Genomic DNA, 17549 nt, shown 5'->3' with positions numbered 1-17549 from the left:
TCCCACTGCCATGGTGACCATGGGGAGCTGAAGGAGCTGCAGACACCCAGAAAGCAGCACAGGAGAAAGGAAACCAGTGGTCTTGAACTAGCTGAGCAAGTGGGTGAGCAGGGGCCAGACCCGAGCCAGGAGCCAAGCCCACCTCCTCAGCATTCCTCATACACACGGTTCCCAGGTGGGAGCTGTGGAAGGAAGCAGGAGGAGAGGGTTCAAAGATCCATGATCTGTCTGTCTCCTTCCTTCTTCAGCCATGTTTATCACTGTGATGTTTGGAGGTAAGCAGGGTCCTCTGTCCCGGAACATAGGGCCATACTTAAGAGTTGTTCGTCCCTCTACCCTAGAGACCTAGGAAGGAGAGACACAGGCTAGGAGGGGGGAATGGGAATTTGAGAACGCTGTTCTTATGGGGGAGGCAAAGCAATGCCAGGACAAGGGGCAGAACCAGAGTCTGGGAGGATTTCAGCTGTGGTCCCCAATCCTCTATAGAGCAAGAGACGGATGGAACGGTCTCCGGTGCAGTCCGAGCAGCATTTGCCTAGGGTATTAGGCCTGAAGCACAGTACTAGCCCCATAATCCCAGTGGCATCTCTAGGTATCCCAGTGAAAATGCTCCTAGTTGGGGGAGGCTGTGACGTCCTACTCACTCAGCTATACCCTCCCTTAGCTGGTTGTCAGGTGCTGGTGAACACCTGGTGCAGCCTGGTGACCTTCATTACGCATCTGAAACAGAAAGTTCAGGTCCCCCCAGAAGGTAAGACGACGTAGGGGGCCTGGGGAGGAAGGACTGGGGGTCCCATGCCAGGGTGCTGGCTGCCCAGTTTATTCCCATTTCTGCCCAGTAACCATTGCTCTTCTGGCTGAAGATGGGCATCTGGTGAAGCTGGAAGAGGGGATCGCCCAGGCCCCCTCCATGGCCTGTTCCCTGCTACAGGAGCAAGGGACCTATGTCCTGGTACAGATCACTGGTAAGTGGGGCCCAAGACTCTCCTTTGCAGCTATGTTAGACTCTAAGGGACAGACAGACAGCAGGCCACAGATCAGCTAAGATCCTGTTCAGCCTCAACCTGGGCTGGGGCCTATACCCAATCATCCCTATCCAATGCCTGTCCTCACCCCCTGCCTGGGCCAGGAAACAGATACAGAATAAAATGTAGGATGGGGTCCTTTGCCCTCTCTATACTCTGCAGGAGGGAAAGATGGGACTCCCACCCACTATGAGTCCCTACTGGACAACTTAGATGACCAGTTTCCAGAGTTAGCAGGTAAGTATCAAGATAAGTGGGAGTGGGGGCAGGGCATCTATCCAGCTCCCAGCAACAAGATTTCCTGGGCTTTCCAGAGGAGCTCTGCTGGCTCTCCGGCTTTCCAGCTACAAGCAATAGCCAGAGAAGACGCCCAGGCATTCGGCGTGGCCACCGGGAACAAGGCCCTTCTTCAAGGTCTCGAAGGGTGGCCTCCCTACCATCTAGAAACCGCTAGCTGGAGCCTGAGCCAGGTACAGAAGAGTTATGGAAACTCAGGAAGATCCAAAAGGGGGAGCCCTTCCTGAGAGATGCGTGTGCTGAGGGGTACAGGTTTCACACATATACACACCCAGGACAGTACACACTGTACCTAGAGATAAGTCTCACTATACTGCTGGAGTATAAACATCCTAAAGGCAGACATGCTATGAGTTTAGGAGGCTGGTACACACTTCTCTAGCCTGGCACACCGCAAGTGCTCAACACACAGCTGCTGACTGAACCCAGTGAAAGCAGCAAGTGTGTGATGAAGCAAGCGGTCTGCACTGGGGTCTGAAGGGTCTGCTTCCGTTCTAGCAGGTCCTATGACCTGGCGCCCCACAGTCAAGTGGCCCAGCTGGACTTGGATCCAAAGGGACTGGCCCTGACCTCTGCATTATGATGATCAACTGCACCCAGACCGCAGTCCAGCAGGACTCTCCTCTTTCAGAATCTGGCATTACTAAGAAGTTGCATCAGCAAGAAGGGAAAGGTCACAGACAGGATGTGAGAGCCCCTCCGCTCCCCCCATTTGAGCGCAGAGAAAAGGATCCAAGGACAAAAACAAGAAGAGAGGAGGGGCCGATGTTCCTGTGGGGCAGACAGCAGGATCCTCTCAAGGTTTCAGGTCCCAGGGACTAAGGCCTCAGCCCTCTCCCCCTACTTAGAGATCCCTAGAGGAATCTGTCCTTGGCTAGTTACAATGCAGATAATAACTGGGTTCCTCCCACCCCACCCTAGAGATTCAAGGACAGCCCAGGGTTACACAGCAGGAGATATTCTTTCTCCCTACACACACAGACACACACACACACACACACACACACACACACACACACACACACACGGAGAGGGAAAGGGAGGGAGGGAGGGAGCAAGAAAGGAGACTTGGCACACTATGCCTCCATCCACCTACCTCCCCCGATCCCACCTCCCAGCAGACAAGGCAGTCAGTGAGGACACTGCAGGCTGTGGTCTAAAGTGAATGCTTTAATTGAACATTTATGTCTTTTGTTAATCTGTCTCGAGGTACAATCTCGTCTTGGTCAAGCTGTCGGTGAGGGGTTATGGTAAGAGCAGGCCCATGGCCTCCTCAGGGCAGAGAGCTCAGACCTGTGGGAGGAACCGCAGCACAGAGTGGTGGTGATCAGCAGGGTACCAGAGGTCTGCCCCTCCCGACCCCACCCGTCTCAGCCCAACCGCTCGCTCACCGTGATTGTATTTACATTGCTTCAGGGCCTCGCTGAAGCCCTCGCACAGGGTTAGGTCACTCTGAGTGGTTGAGCAATCCAGGAACTGTTTGATCTCATAGGAGCAGGGCCCCATCTGTAGGGGGTGAGAGGCAGGACGGGCAGGGGCCTGGGGGAGAGTATAAGAGTCAACACTGCCAGCCCAAGGTGGGTGCTCAAAATTAAGTACCAGAGCTAAATAGAGGCTCACTGCCTCTCCCCACATCCCTAGCCCTGGTCCCCCAAGAATGGTTCAAGGCAGGCTGAGTGACAGCAGGACGAGACTGGCCCCCAGTCCAGCCTCAGTGGCATCCCTGGCGCAGGGTGAACCAGCGGCCTTCTATAGGTCACCCGACAGATAGAGTTTTCTCTCTGCCTCAAAATGGACACGATGGGCAAATGCAGAAAGGAGAAGGGAAGGTTCTAGAAAAAGCTGTACACTACATGTGTACACAGAGTATATGCCCTACTCCAAGATACAGCACCTTCCTGGCTCAGTCACATTGAATCTCATGACTCAGGAATCACGCTGCTAACTAGCGTCTGGATTTGGTTCAAGTGGAAGAACCCCAGTGGGGCACAGGTCACCAGGAAACAGATGCCATGATGGGCTTTGGTGAGAACAAGGGCTTGGAAAATACTGCATGTCTCCCTGCTCCACTAGGGTTAGGTGTCGTTGGAGAAGTCTTGGCGCTCATCTGAACTTGGGTTTTCCTCTGTCTTTCAAGGACTAGTGGGTGTCAGTCTCTGGCAGTCAGACATTTTGCCCGCAAATGAGGGCTGAGACGAGCTTTCCAGCTAGGGGACAGACAGTAGGCTTAACAACCACGAGGGTTAGGACCCTCTTTTGGTTAAAGCCCTGGGCCTAGGGAAACTCTGAACACACTGGGTCACCCCTTGCTGGCCGCTTAAGCGGTTCCTTTTGTCTCCTTGAGCGAATCCTGCCTCCGTTTCTCTTAAATCCTCTTGCTCACCTGCTGGACGGCAGGCTGGGCAGGCTCCGAGCTTCCCCCACTGAAGGCGCTGGTCAGGGCATTACCCATGACATGCCCTACAGCTGAGCCCACAGCCACGCCAGCAGCGGTGGATGCCATCTGAGCCATAAGGCCCGGCTGGCCCGAAGCGGCAGGTGCCGGGGCGGGCGCTGAGGGTGGTGGGTGAGCAGGAGGGTGGGCTGGGCGGCTGCAGGAAGCAAAGGGAGGCAAGGTTAATGCTCCGAGAACCAGGGCGACCCTCGTCTTAGACTCGTGTTTCTGCGCCCCCGGTCCTCCCCCAAGCCAACATGGCGCAGCGGCTTCCAAGGTCATTCTGCGGACGCCCTTGGGAGAGTTCCCACGCTTCCCTCACCCCTTCCCACGGGGTCCCCGTCCCCTTCACACCTGGCCGGCCTGGCAGCCGCGCTGCGGCTTCCCCGAGGCATGACAGTGGTAGGACCAAGGAGGAGCAGAGTCAGAAGCGAGGACCGTAGCAGCCGCTGCGTGCGGGAACAAACGCTGCAGCGTGCGGCGAGTCAGGTGAAATGGGTGGGATCCGAGGCGGGGCCTGGGGGACACGCCCACGAGTGGGCGGGGCAAGCCTCCCCCTTCCAGTAAACTCCTGGATTAAAGCCCCCAGCCATCCTAGTGCAGGGAAGAGCTATGAGGGTCCAGGAGACGCGCGTCGGAGTTATAAACCCGAAGGCTTAAGCAAGAGCAGCGAAAGTAGTCCTTTCTGTTACGACTATCTAGAACCCAAGGGGTTTGTCACGAGCCCTGGAGGGAAGAAGGGACGCATAGGCCATCAGCGGAACAGGGAACGGGAGATTCCAGGCCGGGCTCTTCTCCCTGACTCCTGTCACAAGATAGGGTTTGACAGTAACAGTTCCAGGATCACCGAAGGACTAGATCCCAAAGGCCTTCAGTGGCGCATTATCAGAATCTGAGCTAGGAGGTGTCTCGATCTTTCTGTTCCTTCTTCAATTCTCACAGCACGCTGGCATCCTTGATCTATGCCTGTCCCAAGTGTGCCCAGGGCCCTTAACCCTGAGACCACCATATCACAGGCACTGGGGCTCCCGGCATCCTGGGACACAGCTCCAGAAACTGGTAGTGTTTTTGGAAACATTCAAGCCGTCCCAGAGGTGACCTGAGTGCCTAGAGGTGTTTGCCAGCCGAAGTCAAGCCAAATCTTTTTTTATGGCTTTTATGGTCTTTCCTCAGAGACTTTTGGCTAGGGAAAAAAAAAAAAAGTTAAAAGAGCTGGTGCACGCTTTAATCCCAACACTTGGGAGGTAGAAGCAGGTGGGTTTGAGGTTGGTCTGGCCTATAGAGCGAGTTCCAGGACAGCCAGAGCTACACAAGGAAACCATGTATCAAGGAAAAAAAAAAAAAAAGCCCACAAAACAGTAATAACCACCACCACCACCACAATAATAATAAAGTAACCTCTGGCCAAAGTAGGGTGGACACAGAGGGACCATAATTTCTTCCCCTTCTTCTGTCAGTGTTTACTGTAACAGAAGAGATCACCTGGCACCAAACATTCTATAAAAGCAAAAGTCTCAGGAACAGGGAGTCAAAACTATTCAGGACTGCACACTGGACATGAAGTCCATGCCCATTCCTGTGTCCCAAACCTTGTTTCTATCAACAGTCTCTGTAGGCGGCCCTCTTCAGTAGGGTTCCCACCTATATGCAGGGTGGATTTTCCCAGTGAAGCAAGACGCTAAAGATGAACCACTCTTTCCGCAAAGAAATGCCAGGCTCTGCTCCAGACCACTGGCTTATAGGTCTGGTCTCTGCCTACCTGGTATCCAGTGGGCAAGTGGTAACATCTTTCCAGGTTCAACTTCTTCTGCAGGCATCTGTGGCTAGTCCACCTGTATAAATGCACCCATCTGCCCTTCCAGATCCGGTTCCAGGGGTGGTTAATGCCTTAGCCCTTGGCTGATAAGCTGTAGGTCCCTCTAAACATGGCCATGCATCCCCTGGCAACACCGACGACTGTTTATGTGATGCACAAATGAATGTTTTAGGGTTTGGGGGGTTGCTCTGTTTTGTTGAGGCAGGGTCCCTCTATAGCCTTGCTATCCTGGAAGCCCACTCTGCTGGCCTCAGACTTACAGAGATCCACCTGCCTCTGTCTCCCAAGTATTAGGATTAAAGGTGTGCATCACCACGCCCAGAGAAAAGTTTTTTTTTTAAGATTCATTTATTTATTTATTTATTTATTTATTTATTTATTTATTTATTTTTTGTATACAGTATTCTGCCTGCATGTGTCCTTGCAGGCCAGAAGAGGGCACCAGATCTCCTTACAGATGGTTGTGAGCCACCATGCGGTTGCTGGGAATTGAACTCAGGACCTCTGGAAGAGCAGTCAGTTGGTGCTCTTAACTTCTGAGCCATCTCTCCAGCCTGAGAACAGTTTATTTTTAAAGTGCTATACTTTCATATGCATCAGAAAATGTATGAATATCTCATCCATTTCATTTCTTTCTTTGTTTTGCTTTGGTTTTGTTTGTTTGTTTGTTTTGAGACAGGGTTTCTTTGTGTAGCTCTGGGTGTCCAGGAACTCACTCTGTAGGCCAGGCTGGCCTCGAATTCACAGCGATGAACCTGCTTCTGCCTCCCAAGTGCTGGGATTAAAGGCGTGAGCCACCACCGCCTGGCCATTTCAACATTGCTACAATGAGACTGAACCAGACCTTGAAATTCTAGACATGATGATATGTGCTTGTAATCCCAGTATTCAGATAGGCTAAGACTAGAATCTGAAGCTGGAGGCCTGCCTGGACTTTGTGTATGCTTAGGAGACTCTATCATGAAAGACAGACAGACAGAAAGGAAGGAAGAAAAGAGGGGGGGGGGCAGACAGGAAGGGAGGAGGGAAGAATGAAAAGTGCCAGCCATTAAAAGGTGAGGCTTTTTAAAAGACCGCAGATAGCCAAGTAAAACGCACTGCTCTCTGGCCCCAACCGTGCATCAGTTCAGGGTCCTGCCTGTCTGCCTGCCTGATTCTTAGCTTTGGAGATTTTCCAGTGTAGAGAGTACATCTCATCAAAGAGAGTACACAGCACAGTTGTGTTGTGGGATATTTGTGTGAAGGTGTATTGCTGTGATTGGTGTAATAAGAAGTTGAATGGCCAATAGCTAGGCAGGAGGTGTAGCTGGAATTTCTGGGGAGAGAAAAGAAGAAGAGGAGGAATCTAGGTGAACAGGAGTCGCCAGGAAAAACAGAAAGGAAACAGGAGGTGTGAGATGAAGAGGTAACGCGATGTAATAGAACGTAGATTAATACAAATGGGTTAATTTAAGTTATAAGAGCGAGTTAGGAACAAGCCTAAGCTATAGGGCAAGCTTTCATAATTAATAGTAAGTCTCCATGTCATTAGTTGTGAGCTGCTGGCCCAAAGGAAAGTCTGTCTACACAGCTGGGCACACCCTGCAGAGATGAGAATGGATGAACCTCTCCAGCATATGGACCTCACTCTCACCTTTGATTCTCTCCTTCACATCTCAGATGACTGGGCCTGACTGGTCAAGAAAAGCCCGTTGGCCAGGGCCTGAGCCAGGGAACAACCTGGGCTCCAGTGCCCCACTCAGACATCTCTTAATGCTCCTCTCCTCCCAGGCATCTGGCCCATTTGTCTGCTAGTACAAGAAGTCCGGTCCCTCCCTCCAAGATCCTGGGCAACTGTCTCTGGTCTGAAGTCGGTGTATGTATGTACATATGTGCATCAGTGTGTGCCTAGTGTCCTTGGAGAGCAGAAGAAGGCATCGGGTTCTAGGATAGCCACCGTGGGGAGTGCTAGGAATGGGACCCCGGTTCTCTGCAAGAGCAACAAGTGCCTTAGTGCATGCATGTAATCCCAGCACTCGGGAGGCAGAGCCAGGCGAATCTCTGTGAGTTCGAGGCCAGCCTGGTCTACAGAGCGAGATCCAGGAAAGGCGCAAAGCTACACAGAGAAACCCTGTCTCGAAAAACCAAAAAAAAAAAAAAAAAAAAGAGCAACAAGTGTTCTCAACGGCTGATCCATCTCTCCAGACCCGTCTCTGGTTTAAGGGGAGGGGCTGGCCACCTTCTGCCATAAACCTTCGTTTCCCCAGAAGTCATATTTCAATAACGGGTTTCTTGCAGAAACTATTGTACCGCATCCCTAGTGCATTGGCTAGGGCTGTGAGGATGGAGGATTTGACCACCTGTCCCAGGCTGAAAGAAGTCAGACAGAGGTCAAGCCACTATGGAGACTGGCAGAGGATGAGACTTCTGAAAGTGGGTGGGGTTGGAGAGCAAGGGGAATAATCTCTCCCCAGCTATCATCAGTCTAAGGGGTCCAGCCCCTCCAGGCACTCCACCCTAACCCAGGCCGGGGTTGCAGACCGTCGGCTGAGTTTAGAACAAAAGGCAGGGGAAGGCGGGGCGGTGGGGGGTGCGGTCCCGGCGCCGGCGGGGGGCGGGGCGAATGCTATAAGGGGCGGCAGCCCTGCGCGGCCCAGCAGGCCCAGCAGCCCCGGGGCGGATGGCACGGGCCGCCTGTCTCCTCCGCGCGATCTCGCGCGCCCTCCTGCTCCAGCCGCCTCTGCTGCTGCTGCTGCTCCTGCTGCTCCTGCCGCCGCCGCTGATGGCCCGGGCCAGGCCACCGGTGAGTGCCCGCCGCTCCTCCCCCAGGGAGGGCTGGGCACGCGGGCTGGGCCCACTGGCTGAGCTTGACCCACCGAGCGCCCCGGCTACCCTAGCGCAATCGGTCCCTGAAACGCCTTTTGGGTTTCTCTGGCCGTGATAATGAGCGTCCCGTCGCTGGCGGTGTGCTAGTGGAGCCGATGAGGCTGGTTAAGCGCGACTGTGCGCTGGACTCAGCTTGGGGACCGGCTTCTCCAGCTCCAGCTAGGGATGCTGGAGTGCGTGTTGGTAGAGGTAGCAGAGGGAGTGGGTACCAGGGCCCCTTGTTCATCACAGGAAGGAAGCAAAGCAAGTCTAGGCGAGGGTCGGGGGTGGCAGCCTCCGGTGAGCACCCCGGCAAGGTGTGTACTGTGGAGGAAGAGTAAAGGAAGAGCCAGGGAAGGAGAAAATGGGGCTCACGTTGAGAGAGGTGCCTCAACCTGCAGGAGGCAAGTTTGGGAGACTTGGAGCCAATTGAGATTGAACCTGGGAGACAGTGCATATGAGCATCGGGTGGCAGTCAGAATAAAAGGGGGCACTGAAACTGGGTGCTGTAGACACTCAGGGTACAAAAACACAGGAAAGGAAAGGGGGCGCAGAGAAAGAGGTAAAGAGCGAGAAGAGGGATTGAGGGGCTCACAGCCTGCGTGTTCCACTGGCTGCATCCTTCCAGGCTGGCCTTTGAGGTACCTGTCACAGTAGCAGTTAAGGTGGAATGGGGCTGGAGCGGGGACCACTAGAGATCTACAATGCCCACCGGGTACCCTGCCCTCAGCTGCCATCTGAGCTCAAGGAATGATGGGAGAAAGGGGTGACAGGCAGGTGTCCTGGGACTGGTCCCTCGGTCTAGCCGCACTGGTCCATCAGCCAGTTTTGCCCCCACACTGGCCTCGGAGCAAAAGGGTTTGGAAAGGGGGGTGGGTATCGTGGACCAGGAGCTCCTCAGGCAGAGTATGGAGTTTTCCCGCTCTAGAACTTGGAGCACAGTCGCTAACAACCCCCACCCCATCCCCACCGCCATGGGTTGAGCTCATGCATTTGGGAGTTGGAGAGGCCTGAGTCTGAACCATGAAACCTTGAGTGAATGCACCCCAAACTCCTTGATCTAAAGAGGACAAAGCAGGCAGGCGCGCCAGTACCTACTGTTGGGCACTTAGGATAAAACGAAGCAAGGCCAGGCACACTGGAGGAGCCTTGTGCCCCTGTAGCTGTACTCACTCTGAGATGCTCGTACAGGCGCCTGGGGGCAAGCCTGGGGTGGGATCCGAGCTAAGGATCCGTCATTCTATAGATGCACAGAGAGGATCACCTCGGGTGTTTTTAATCCCTAGACTGCCATCAGCAGGGCCGAAAGAGTTCTGTAAATATTTATTCAGCCCAGCCCCCAACTTGCTGAGCTGGTGAAAGCCCCACAACCTAGTGGCCAGGGAAGCTGCCTTCCCTTCTGGAGCCAGCGGGGGAGGGGTGGGAAGGGGGTGATTAGGCAGAAGCCCAGGTCTGTGTACCAGCTGAGTGTATGACTTGGGGCTCTTCCCTTGCCTTCTCTGATGCTGCCCTGCCTCATCCCAGCCTAACCAAGTGATTTCCTCTCAAGGGTGCCTACTACTGACCAGCATCATCCGCCTTAACTCAAATTCGGACTGAGATTCGGGAAGGGACACCACCAGCCTGGTCTTCCCTGTGGCTTCCTAGTCTGGGGACTTGTCTTATTTACTTTCCACTAGGTTCCTTCATGGTCTGGATTGGACCGTACTCCTAGGGCTGACCTTGATTGTCTGAGCTATGCCAGGAGACTGGCTCACCCAAGAGTCCCTTGAGTGTGTCTGAGGCTGTGGATTGGCAGCTGCCAGGCCAGGGGAGGGTGGGGCAGAGTGAGTCAGGGCAGCCCAAAGGAAGGCTGCTAGCTGAGAAAGGAGCACACTAGAAACAGAAATGTTTCTTCTTAGGAATGTGGGTCTTGGAGATGAGCCAAGCTGGTGGGGAGCGGGTGAGTTCTGAGGAGAGGCATAAGCCCCAGGTCTGAGCCCAGCTCTTGTCTGGCTTGCTGTGTGACCTTGGGCCAAGTCTTTAACCTCTCTGGACTCTGTTCCATGCTCTGTGATGTTGGGCATTTAGGATAAAATTAATGACTGCTCCCCAAACTCTCCAGAGCTGTAGGTGAGGCCAGGGGTTCTCTGAGCTTACCAGTCTAGCTCACTGGATCCCAGTAGTCCTGGGAGGGCTGAGAATTTGGGAAGAGAAGATTGTGGGAGCAAGAGGCCAGAGCGGGTAGAGTCTGGGAAGGCTCTACCTTCCCGGGTGAGATGCTGCTGCGGGACTTACAGGGTGCCTCTCCACTCCTTCTTCTTCAGAGAAGTGGAATTTCAGCGAAGCCAGTGACTTGCCGGGGTCTCCAGTGCGTAGAATTTGGCTTTCAGAAGCTCGCAGCTTCTGGCCATGACCTTGGTGCCTCACAGGGAGGAGGGAGGTGTTGAAGGTGGTGGATACGGGAAGGTTGTGAGTCCCCTTTACCTTTTGTTCTTTCATGGCTGCTCTACCAGCCTCCCTGGGTGGCCAAGAAGAGAGGCCAAGCAGACAGCCTAGACTTTGAGCTAGGAGGGCCTCCTGGGGGATGCCAGCACCCTATCAGTCTTTGATAGGGTCATTAGGCTCGCCTTGTTAGAGCTGGCTAGGGGAACCTGCCTCTCCCGCAGCCTGGTTAGACAGGCCCTTGTGGCTGGTCATATAGAACCCCATCTTCACTGTGACATTTTGGGGTCCCCAGGTGGAGTTTCATTGACTACCTGTGCAAATTACCTGGGAGGCCCGCAGATGCTTTGTAACTTTCCCAAAGAAAATCATTGTGATCTCGTCCCCCGGGGGAGAATACAAGAAGAATGTGGGGAAACGCAGCTCTGGTCACAATTACCATCTGTGTCCTGAGACCCTGACAGAGTGGGAACTGATTGTCCTACCCTTTCTGCATCAAAGGGGCAGGTGATCACAAATCTGGCAGGGTGTGGGCAAATGTGTCTCTACTGAGACTGGGATCTCGCAGGGATGGGGTGTCTCTCAGGAGCAGAGCACAAGTACAGTCAGCCCTGAATTTAATTACCAGCACCCCCATGTAGGCCACAAAAAGGGAACTCTGACCTCAGCTACCCGATGCCCAAGGCCTGTGCTAAGTGCTCAATGTGCCTCACCTTGTGTTCTCCGAGCAACACTTATTGGGGTCTCATCCTCATTTGTTAGGCAAGCAAGCCCAGGACTACACTGCAGGCTTTAGCCCCTCCATGCTGGAGGAGGGTCTTAGGAGCGTCCTCAGGAACTTCCTGGGTACGTTTGGAGAACTCAGGGCTTAGGGGAACCTCATGTTCCCCTAGTCTCAATGTGTTCCCATATAGACCTCCTTAGCCTGGTTGATAGGAGCTGGTGACAGATAGCCCAGGGCCTTCCAGCAGGGCAGGAGCAAGAGGAGAGAGCCTGATGCCTTGGGCAAGTATCAGGAAATGAGAGGCTCAACCTAAGGCCAATGGACCCAGCCCTGCGCCAGCATACCTTCCAGCTCTTCCATTTGCACAGCAGTTCAGTAGGCTAAACATGCTGCATTAAAGAACTACATCTAAAACCTTAGGCTCTGGGGATCTGAGCTGACTTGGTTCTTGCGTCATTTTTCTCGCCCAGGATAGCCATCGTCACCACCCCGGGAAGAGAGGGCAGCAGCTCCCACATGCAGCTCTGCCTAATAGCTTGACATCTGCCCCTGCCTCCCATTGGGCCCCTAGTCCTGCTAGTAGCTCCAGACCTCCACGATGTGGTGTGCCTGACCCACCTGATGTGCTGAATGCCCGAAACCGACAGAAGCGCTTCGTACTGTCAGGAGGGCGCTGGGAGAAGACAGACCTCACCTATAGGTAGGGACCAGAGGGCAGGGGAGCAGGATTGCATGTTATCCTTATACCTTCATCCTGAGATGCCCAAGGTCACATTCACACAGTACACAGACCTGCATGCCCATTGATCTTCCTCCCCCAGCCATTCATGGACCAATAACCTGGAACTTTGGTCTAGACACGCAGATTGTGCCCTCTTGCAGTCTAGAAGAATCTCAGTGCACCTGGGGGAAGATTTCTGACACTCAGACAGGCTTTTTTGTTTTGTTTTGTTTTTCAAGAAAGGGTTTCTCCATGTAGTTTTGGTGCCTGTCCTGGATCTCGCTCTGTAGACCAGGCTGGCCTCGAACTCACAGCGATCTGCCTGGCTCGGCCTCCCGAGTGCTGGGATTAAAGGCATGCACCACCACTGACTGCTTTCAGACAGCTTTATTAGATACCTACAAGGCTCAGGCCTGGGACCGGTAGTGAATGGGACAGAGCCACAGCCCTGGTAGATTGTTCAAATCTATCATAACAACTTAGGCCTTTTGTAGGTGGACGCAAGTAATGGTGAAGTACTTGTTAGTGATGCAGGAGGTCCCTTAGCAGGTGGTGAGCAAGCCGAGACTTAGCCTGAGAGACAATGGTCTAGGGTCATATGGCATTGGAGCTGGGATAGGGACACAGAATTTCCTGGCTGGGGAACCAAGTTCCAGCACAAGGCTCCTCACAGTGAGTTGTACTGACAGGTCTTGGGACACCTCATCTTGTATCCTTTCCACTCAGTGTGTATATCTAAATATACATAACCCATAGAAAGGTGAACCCACGTCAGAAACAGTTCCCTAACCCTGAGACCCAGGACACTCCTGACTGCAGCCCTGAGCGCAACCGCCTATCAACTATCCAAAGGAAACACTTCTTTCTTGTGGGGAGGTGGTGAGACAGGATCTCTCATTATCGCCCACATAGCCCTAAACTCACAGAAATCCTCCTGCCTCAGCTTCTTCAGTGCTGGGAAGAAAGGCGTGAGTCACCACACTCAGCTCTAGGGGAAGCTTGACTCCTCAGTCCTCAGGGGCTTCCTTGCCCCATGCCCAGGCCCCTCCGCCTCCCCCCAGGATCCTCCGGTTCCCATGGCAGCTTGTAAGGGAGCAGGTGCGGCAGACGGTGGCAGAGGCCCTCCAGGTATGGAGTGAGGTGACACCACTCACTTTCACCGAGGTGCATGAGGGACGCGCTGACATCATGATTGACTTCACCAGGTGAAACCTGTGGCCTGGGACCTTTCTGGGAACACAGCCCACCGTCAGCAATCTCTAACTGTGTTCTTCCCCACCCCCCACCCCCAGGTACTGGCATGGGGACAACTTACCATTTGATGGGCCTGGGGGCATCCTGGCCCATGCTTTCTTCCCTAAGACCCACCGAGAAGGAGATGTACACTTTGACTATGATGAAACTTGGACTATTGGGGACAACCAGGGTATGTGCTAGAGACCCATCTCCCAGATGACGCAGCTAGGAAGCACTTAAGCTGGGATCTAGAGATGAATTTGGCAACTGGCCGCAGGAGGTGAGTGTTGCTAACTCACCACCCCCCTTTCCAGGCACAGACCTGCTACAAGTGGCAGCTCATGAATTTGGCCATGTTCTGGGGCTGCAGCACACCACAGCGGCTAAGGCCCTTATGTCCCCTTTCTACACCTTCCGATACCCACTGAGCCTCAGCCCAGATGACCAAAGAGGCATCCAGCACCTCTATGGCCGGCCCCGGCTGGCCCCTACCTCCCACGCCCCAGCCTTGGGCTCCCAGGCTGGGATAGATACCAACGAGATTGCATTTCTGGAGGTAAGAATGAGGTGGGTGGGAAGACAGAGGTTAAGACCTCTGCTAGCCTTACGGCGGCTCCAGTATGTGCCCTTTTCTGCCTCTTCTATCCCACCCCAGCCGGAAACCCCGCCGGATGTCTGTGAGACTTCCTTTGATGCAGTTTCCACCATCCGAGGCGAGCTCTTCTTCTTCAAGGCAGGCTTTGTGTGGAGGCTGCGCAGTGGGCAGCTGCAGCCCGGGTATCCTGCTCTGGCCTCTCGGCACTGGCAAGGATTGCCGAGCCCTGTGGATGCAGCTTTTGAGGATGCCCAGGGTCATATTTGGTTCTTCCAAGGTGAGTGGGGATTGGAAGTCGGCCAGGAGTAGTGACAGAGGGCTCAGGGACACAGTGGGCAGGGAGACAGTGCCCTGAGGACTTAGAGTCAAGGGAGAGCAGGGCTTACGGCTGAGTCTCCCAGAGGTGGCAGCTCTTAAGATCCAAATAGCACTGAAGGTCTTGCATTCTGCAGCTGTGGGGCTGATATATTCGACCCCCAAAGCCACCATGTTGGGTGGGGCTTTAGAGATGAGGCAGAAAGACTCACATAAGGTTCTAAAGCTTGGAAAAAAAGCAGAGCAGGAAACTGATCTAGGCATAGTGACCCTGGAGCCTGTGATTTCAACTCTCATCTAGCAGAGATGACAACCTAGAACGTTCCAGGTGGCAGGACTTCATAAACACAGGTGAGGCATGGGAACCCTGTAGGTGCATTTCAAGGTAGCCAAGGTGGGCTGGGACCCAGGGTGGTCAACAAACATCTGAAATGGGCAGCCCTCTGTTGACCAGAATAACCTTAACTTGGGCTTATTGAACCCAAGCTTATCTTTCTTCTCAACTCAACTCATCCCAGCTGGTTCTAACATCCCTTGTGGGGCAGGGTTGCTGAGAAGGCACTATTGGCCAGCAGTGTTTTGCAATCAAAAGAAACAGGCTGGGAGAGTCCCTGACGGTGGCCAAGCAGATCCACAGTGGCTGGGCATGGCTGTGGTGGCTTGCCAGCTCCTGGCACCATCTCCTCTCTGGCAGGTGCTCAGTACTGGGTATATGATGGTGAGAAGCCAGTCCTAGGCCCTGCACCACTTTCCGAGCTGGGCCTGCAGGGGTCTCCGGTCCATGCTGCCCTGGTCTGGGGTCCTGAGAAGAACAAGATCTACTTCTTCCGAGGTGGAGACTATTGGCGTTTCCACCCCAGAACCCAACGTGTGGACAATCCTGTGCCCCGACGTGCCACTGACTGGCGAGGGGTACCTTCTGAGATCGATGCTGCCTTCCAGGACGCTGAGGGTGAGCTGTGGGTGAGGTAGCTGGGGGTGGGGGTGGGGCGAGTGTAGTAGCCCTCACACTTCTACACAGCAGTGGTTGTCATCCTGTGTGTTGACATCACGTGTCGTTCCCCTCCTCCCCCGTACACACATACACACCCCAACTTCATGAGGCCCAGCTCATCCTCACAGGTCCTTTGTCTAGCGTCATCTCCCCTCCTCGTGGCCAACCAGTGTTACGCCCCATGTTGCAAATGAGATAGAAGGCCAGAGAGGTACAAGGACTTGCCCAGGTCCCTTGGCCACAGCCGGTACTTACCAAGGGCAGACAATGCTTTAGGCACAGCATCAAGTCCTTATATGTCTCAAACGACCCTTGGAACAGCCTTCTGACATCACAACAGCTGTTGGTGGGTTGGTTTTGAGGCAGGGTCCTACTATGTATCCTGGGCTAACCTGGGACTTGCCTTATAGACCAGGCTGGGCTTGAACTCACAGAAGTCTGCCTGCCGCTGCCTCCAAATGCCGGTATATAGAGAGTGCCCCACCATGTCTGACCATAACAGTTCTTACTAGCATAGTGCCAGAGGGGCAAACAGAGGAACGGGCAGTGAGGTCACGAACCATACCAGAACTCCCATCAGCCACTGCTTGTAACCACTGGATCCCGGGGCTTCCCCCTAAGTGCCGAGAAGTGGAGCCAAGACCAGTGGTTGCTCACTCCTCTCCTTAGAGGTTGTGCCCGCCCACACTGGGACTCACTAGGAGGATTACTTTGAGTAGCTTCAAGCTTTAGACCTCTGGTATTGCCTTCTGTGGTCAGTGGGTAGGTGTGGAAGTAAGGGGGAGCTTGGTAACATGGCAGTACTTGCTTTCCTGAAAGGTCAGACAAGCTGAGGTTCCCAGTACCCACTGAACCAGACCCTGGGGGCAGGCAGAAGGGTTCCCTGAAGGGAAAGGAGGTTCTGGTAAGCCAGCTCTGGAATCTGCAGATTTACTTATTTTGAAGGCAAAAGAAGTAAATAAATGTAGCTTAGCCCAGGCTGGCTTCAAACTTGCTACGTAGCCAAGGATGCCTTTGAACTCTATCCTCCTGCCTGTACCTCCTGAGTGCAGTAAGTACAGACATGAAAGCCACTGGATCCAGCTGTGCAGACTTCGAAGAATTCAGCAGTGGCCCTGGCCTGCTCACTCAGCAGTGTATGTCCTTAGACCTAGCCTGATAGGCAGGTGCAGAGGCCACTGTCCGCTTACCCAACCTGACTTCCTTCTCTCTTCAGGCTATGCCTACTTCCTGCGTGGCCATCTCTACTGGAAGTTTGACCCTGTGAAGGTGAAGGTTCTGGAGGGCTTCCCTCGCCTTATAGGTCCTGACTTCTTTGACTGTGCAGAGCCTGCTAATACTTTCCGCTGACAACACCTTGGAAGCGTTCAGGGGTACTGACCCCTGCCAGGCCACTTATTAAAGAGACCCACAGCCATCTTTGTGGCTCTGGGCTTCAGGCATGGGACAGATAGAGCCTATGTCTCCTCAGGGGAGTGAGTTGGGGTATGGCACCATTTGCAGGGAGGGCCATGCTGGTCATGGTCACCTGTCAGCAACTGCCTCAAACTGGGCCAAGGCTTTGGCATTACTTAAAAATAAGGGAGGTCTTGGGCCAACATTATCCCACTTACGTAGATTACAGTCTACCTGACTGCCCAACGCCTCTATCTCTGACCCTCAAAGCAGAACCCCCACACGAATTCGGGACCCACAGTGTCATTATTCGATTCTTGTAAGGGGTTCCTGTGGGTAGTGGTGTTAGTGATGAGATGCCCAGGGTACCATTCTGCACCAGCCAAGCAACTGGGCCTCGGGGCAGTATCTTCCTGATAAGACAGCTCTGGGGAGATGTGGGACTGATTATCTTCTGGTAGGTGAGTCAGAGATGTGTTTCCTGGCCAAAAGGTACACAGCCAGCCAGCCAGCCAGCCAGCCAGGGAGGCAGTTGCTTCCTCCCGAAGACACTGAACCTCAGAGGCCCCACATACCTCACAGCCTTGCCTCGGGCCATTTCTTCTTGGGGTGGGGCGGGGTGGGGCTCTTCCTAGCACAGGTACCTTCCAAAGCCATGTAAATGTGTATACAGTGTATAAAGCCTTTTTTAAAAAGCCTGTCATTAAACGTGAGTGTTTTCTACGCGTC

General features: G+C 53.9%; 3 protein-coding genes across 5 annotated transcripts; 2 read left to right on the top strand and 1 right to left on the bottom strand.

The window, feature by feature from the left end:
- On the top strand, window positions 1–2287 carry C18H22orf15 (chromosome 18 C22orf15 homolog). Of its 2 annotated transcripts, XM_036168464.1 has the most exons (7): window positions 1–103; window positions 249–275; window positions 665–751; window positions 840–965; window positions 1188–1262; window positions 1340–1495; window positions 1821–2287. In XM_036168464.1, exons 2-6 carry the CDS (start codon window positions 251–253, stop codon window positions 1477–1479), a joined length of 453 nt encoding a protein of 150 aa, XP_036024357.1. In that variant the 5' UTR covers window positions 1–103; window positions 249–250; the 3' UTR covers window positions 1480–1495; window positions 1821–2287. The 2 variants fall into 2 exon arrangements, with proteins under 2 accessions (XP_036024357.1, XP_036024358.1); XM_036168465.1 differs by lacking the exon at window positions 1–103 and having other exon boundaries at window positions 165–275; window positions 1824–2287.
- Window positions 2288–2472: 185 nt separating this feature from the next.
- On the bottom strand, window positions 2473–4261 carry Chchd10 (coiled-coil-helix-coiled-coil-helix domain containing 10). The gene is made up of 4 exons (XM_036167998.1): window positions 4111–4261; window positions 3706–3913; window positions 2714–2861; window positions 2473–2615 (listed from the first exon to the last, which is right to left on the bottom strand). The coding sequence occupies exons 1-4, from the start codon at window positions 4149–4151 to the stop codon at window positions 2596–2598; spliced, it is 417 nt and encodes a 138-aa protein (XP_036023891.1). The 5' UTR covers window positions 4152–4261; the 3' UTR covers window positions 2473–2595.
- Window positions 4262–8196: 3935 nt separating this feature from the next.
- Window positions 8197–17549, top strand: Mmp11 (matrix metallopeptidase 11). 2 transcript variants are annotated; one of them, XM_036168435.1, is made up of 8 exons: window positions 8197–8354; window positions 12035–12264; window positions 13347–13490; window positions 13578–13711; window positions 13836–14077; window positions 14177–14393; window positions 15126–15383; window positions 16642–17549. In XM_036168435.1, the coding sequence occupies exons 1-8, from the start codon at window positions 8232–8234 to the stop codon at window positions 16773–16775; spliced, it is 1482 nt and encodes a 493-aa protein (XP_036024328.1). In that variant the 5' UTR covers window positions 8197–8231; the 3' UTR covers window positions 16776–17549. The 2 variants fall into 2 exon arrangements, with proteins under 2 accessions (XP_036024328.1, XP_036024329.1); XM_036168436.1 differs by lacking the exon at window positions 13347–13490.

Source organism: Onychomys torridus, chromosome 18, assembly GCF_903995425.1.
Source record: "Onychomys torridus chromosome 18, mOncTor1.1, whole genome shotgun sequence".
NCBI lineage: Eukaryota > Metazoa > Chordata > Mammalia > Rodentia > Cricetidae > Onychomys > Onychomys torridus.
Note: the sequence above shows the minus strand (reverse complement) of the source record. Positions and strands in the feature narration are given on the sequence as shown.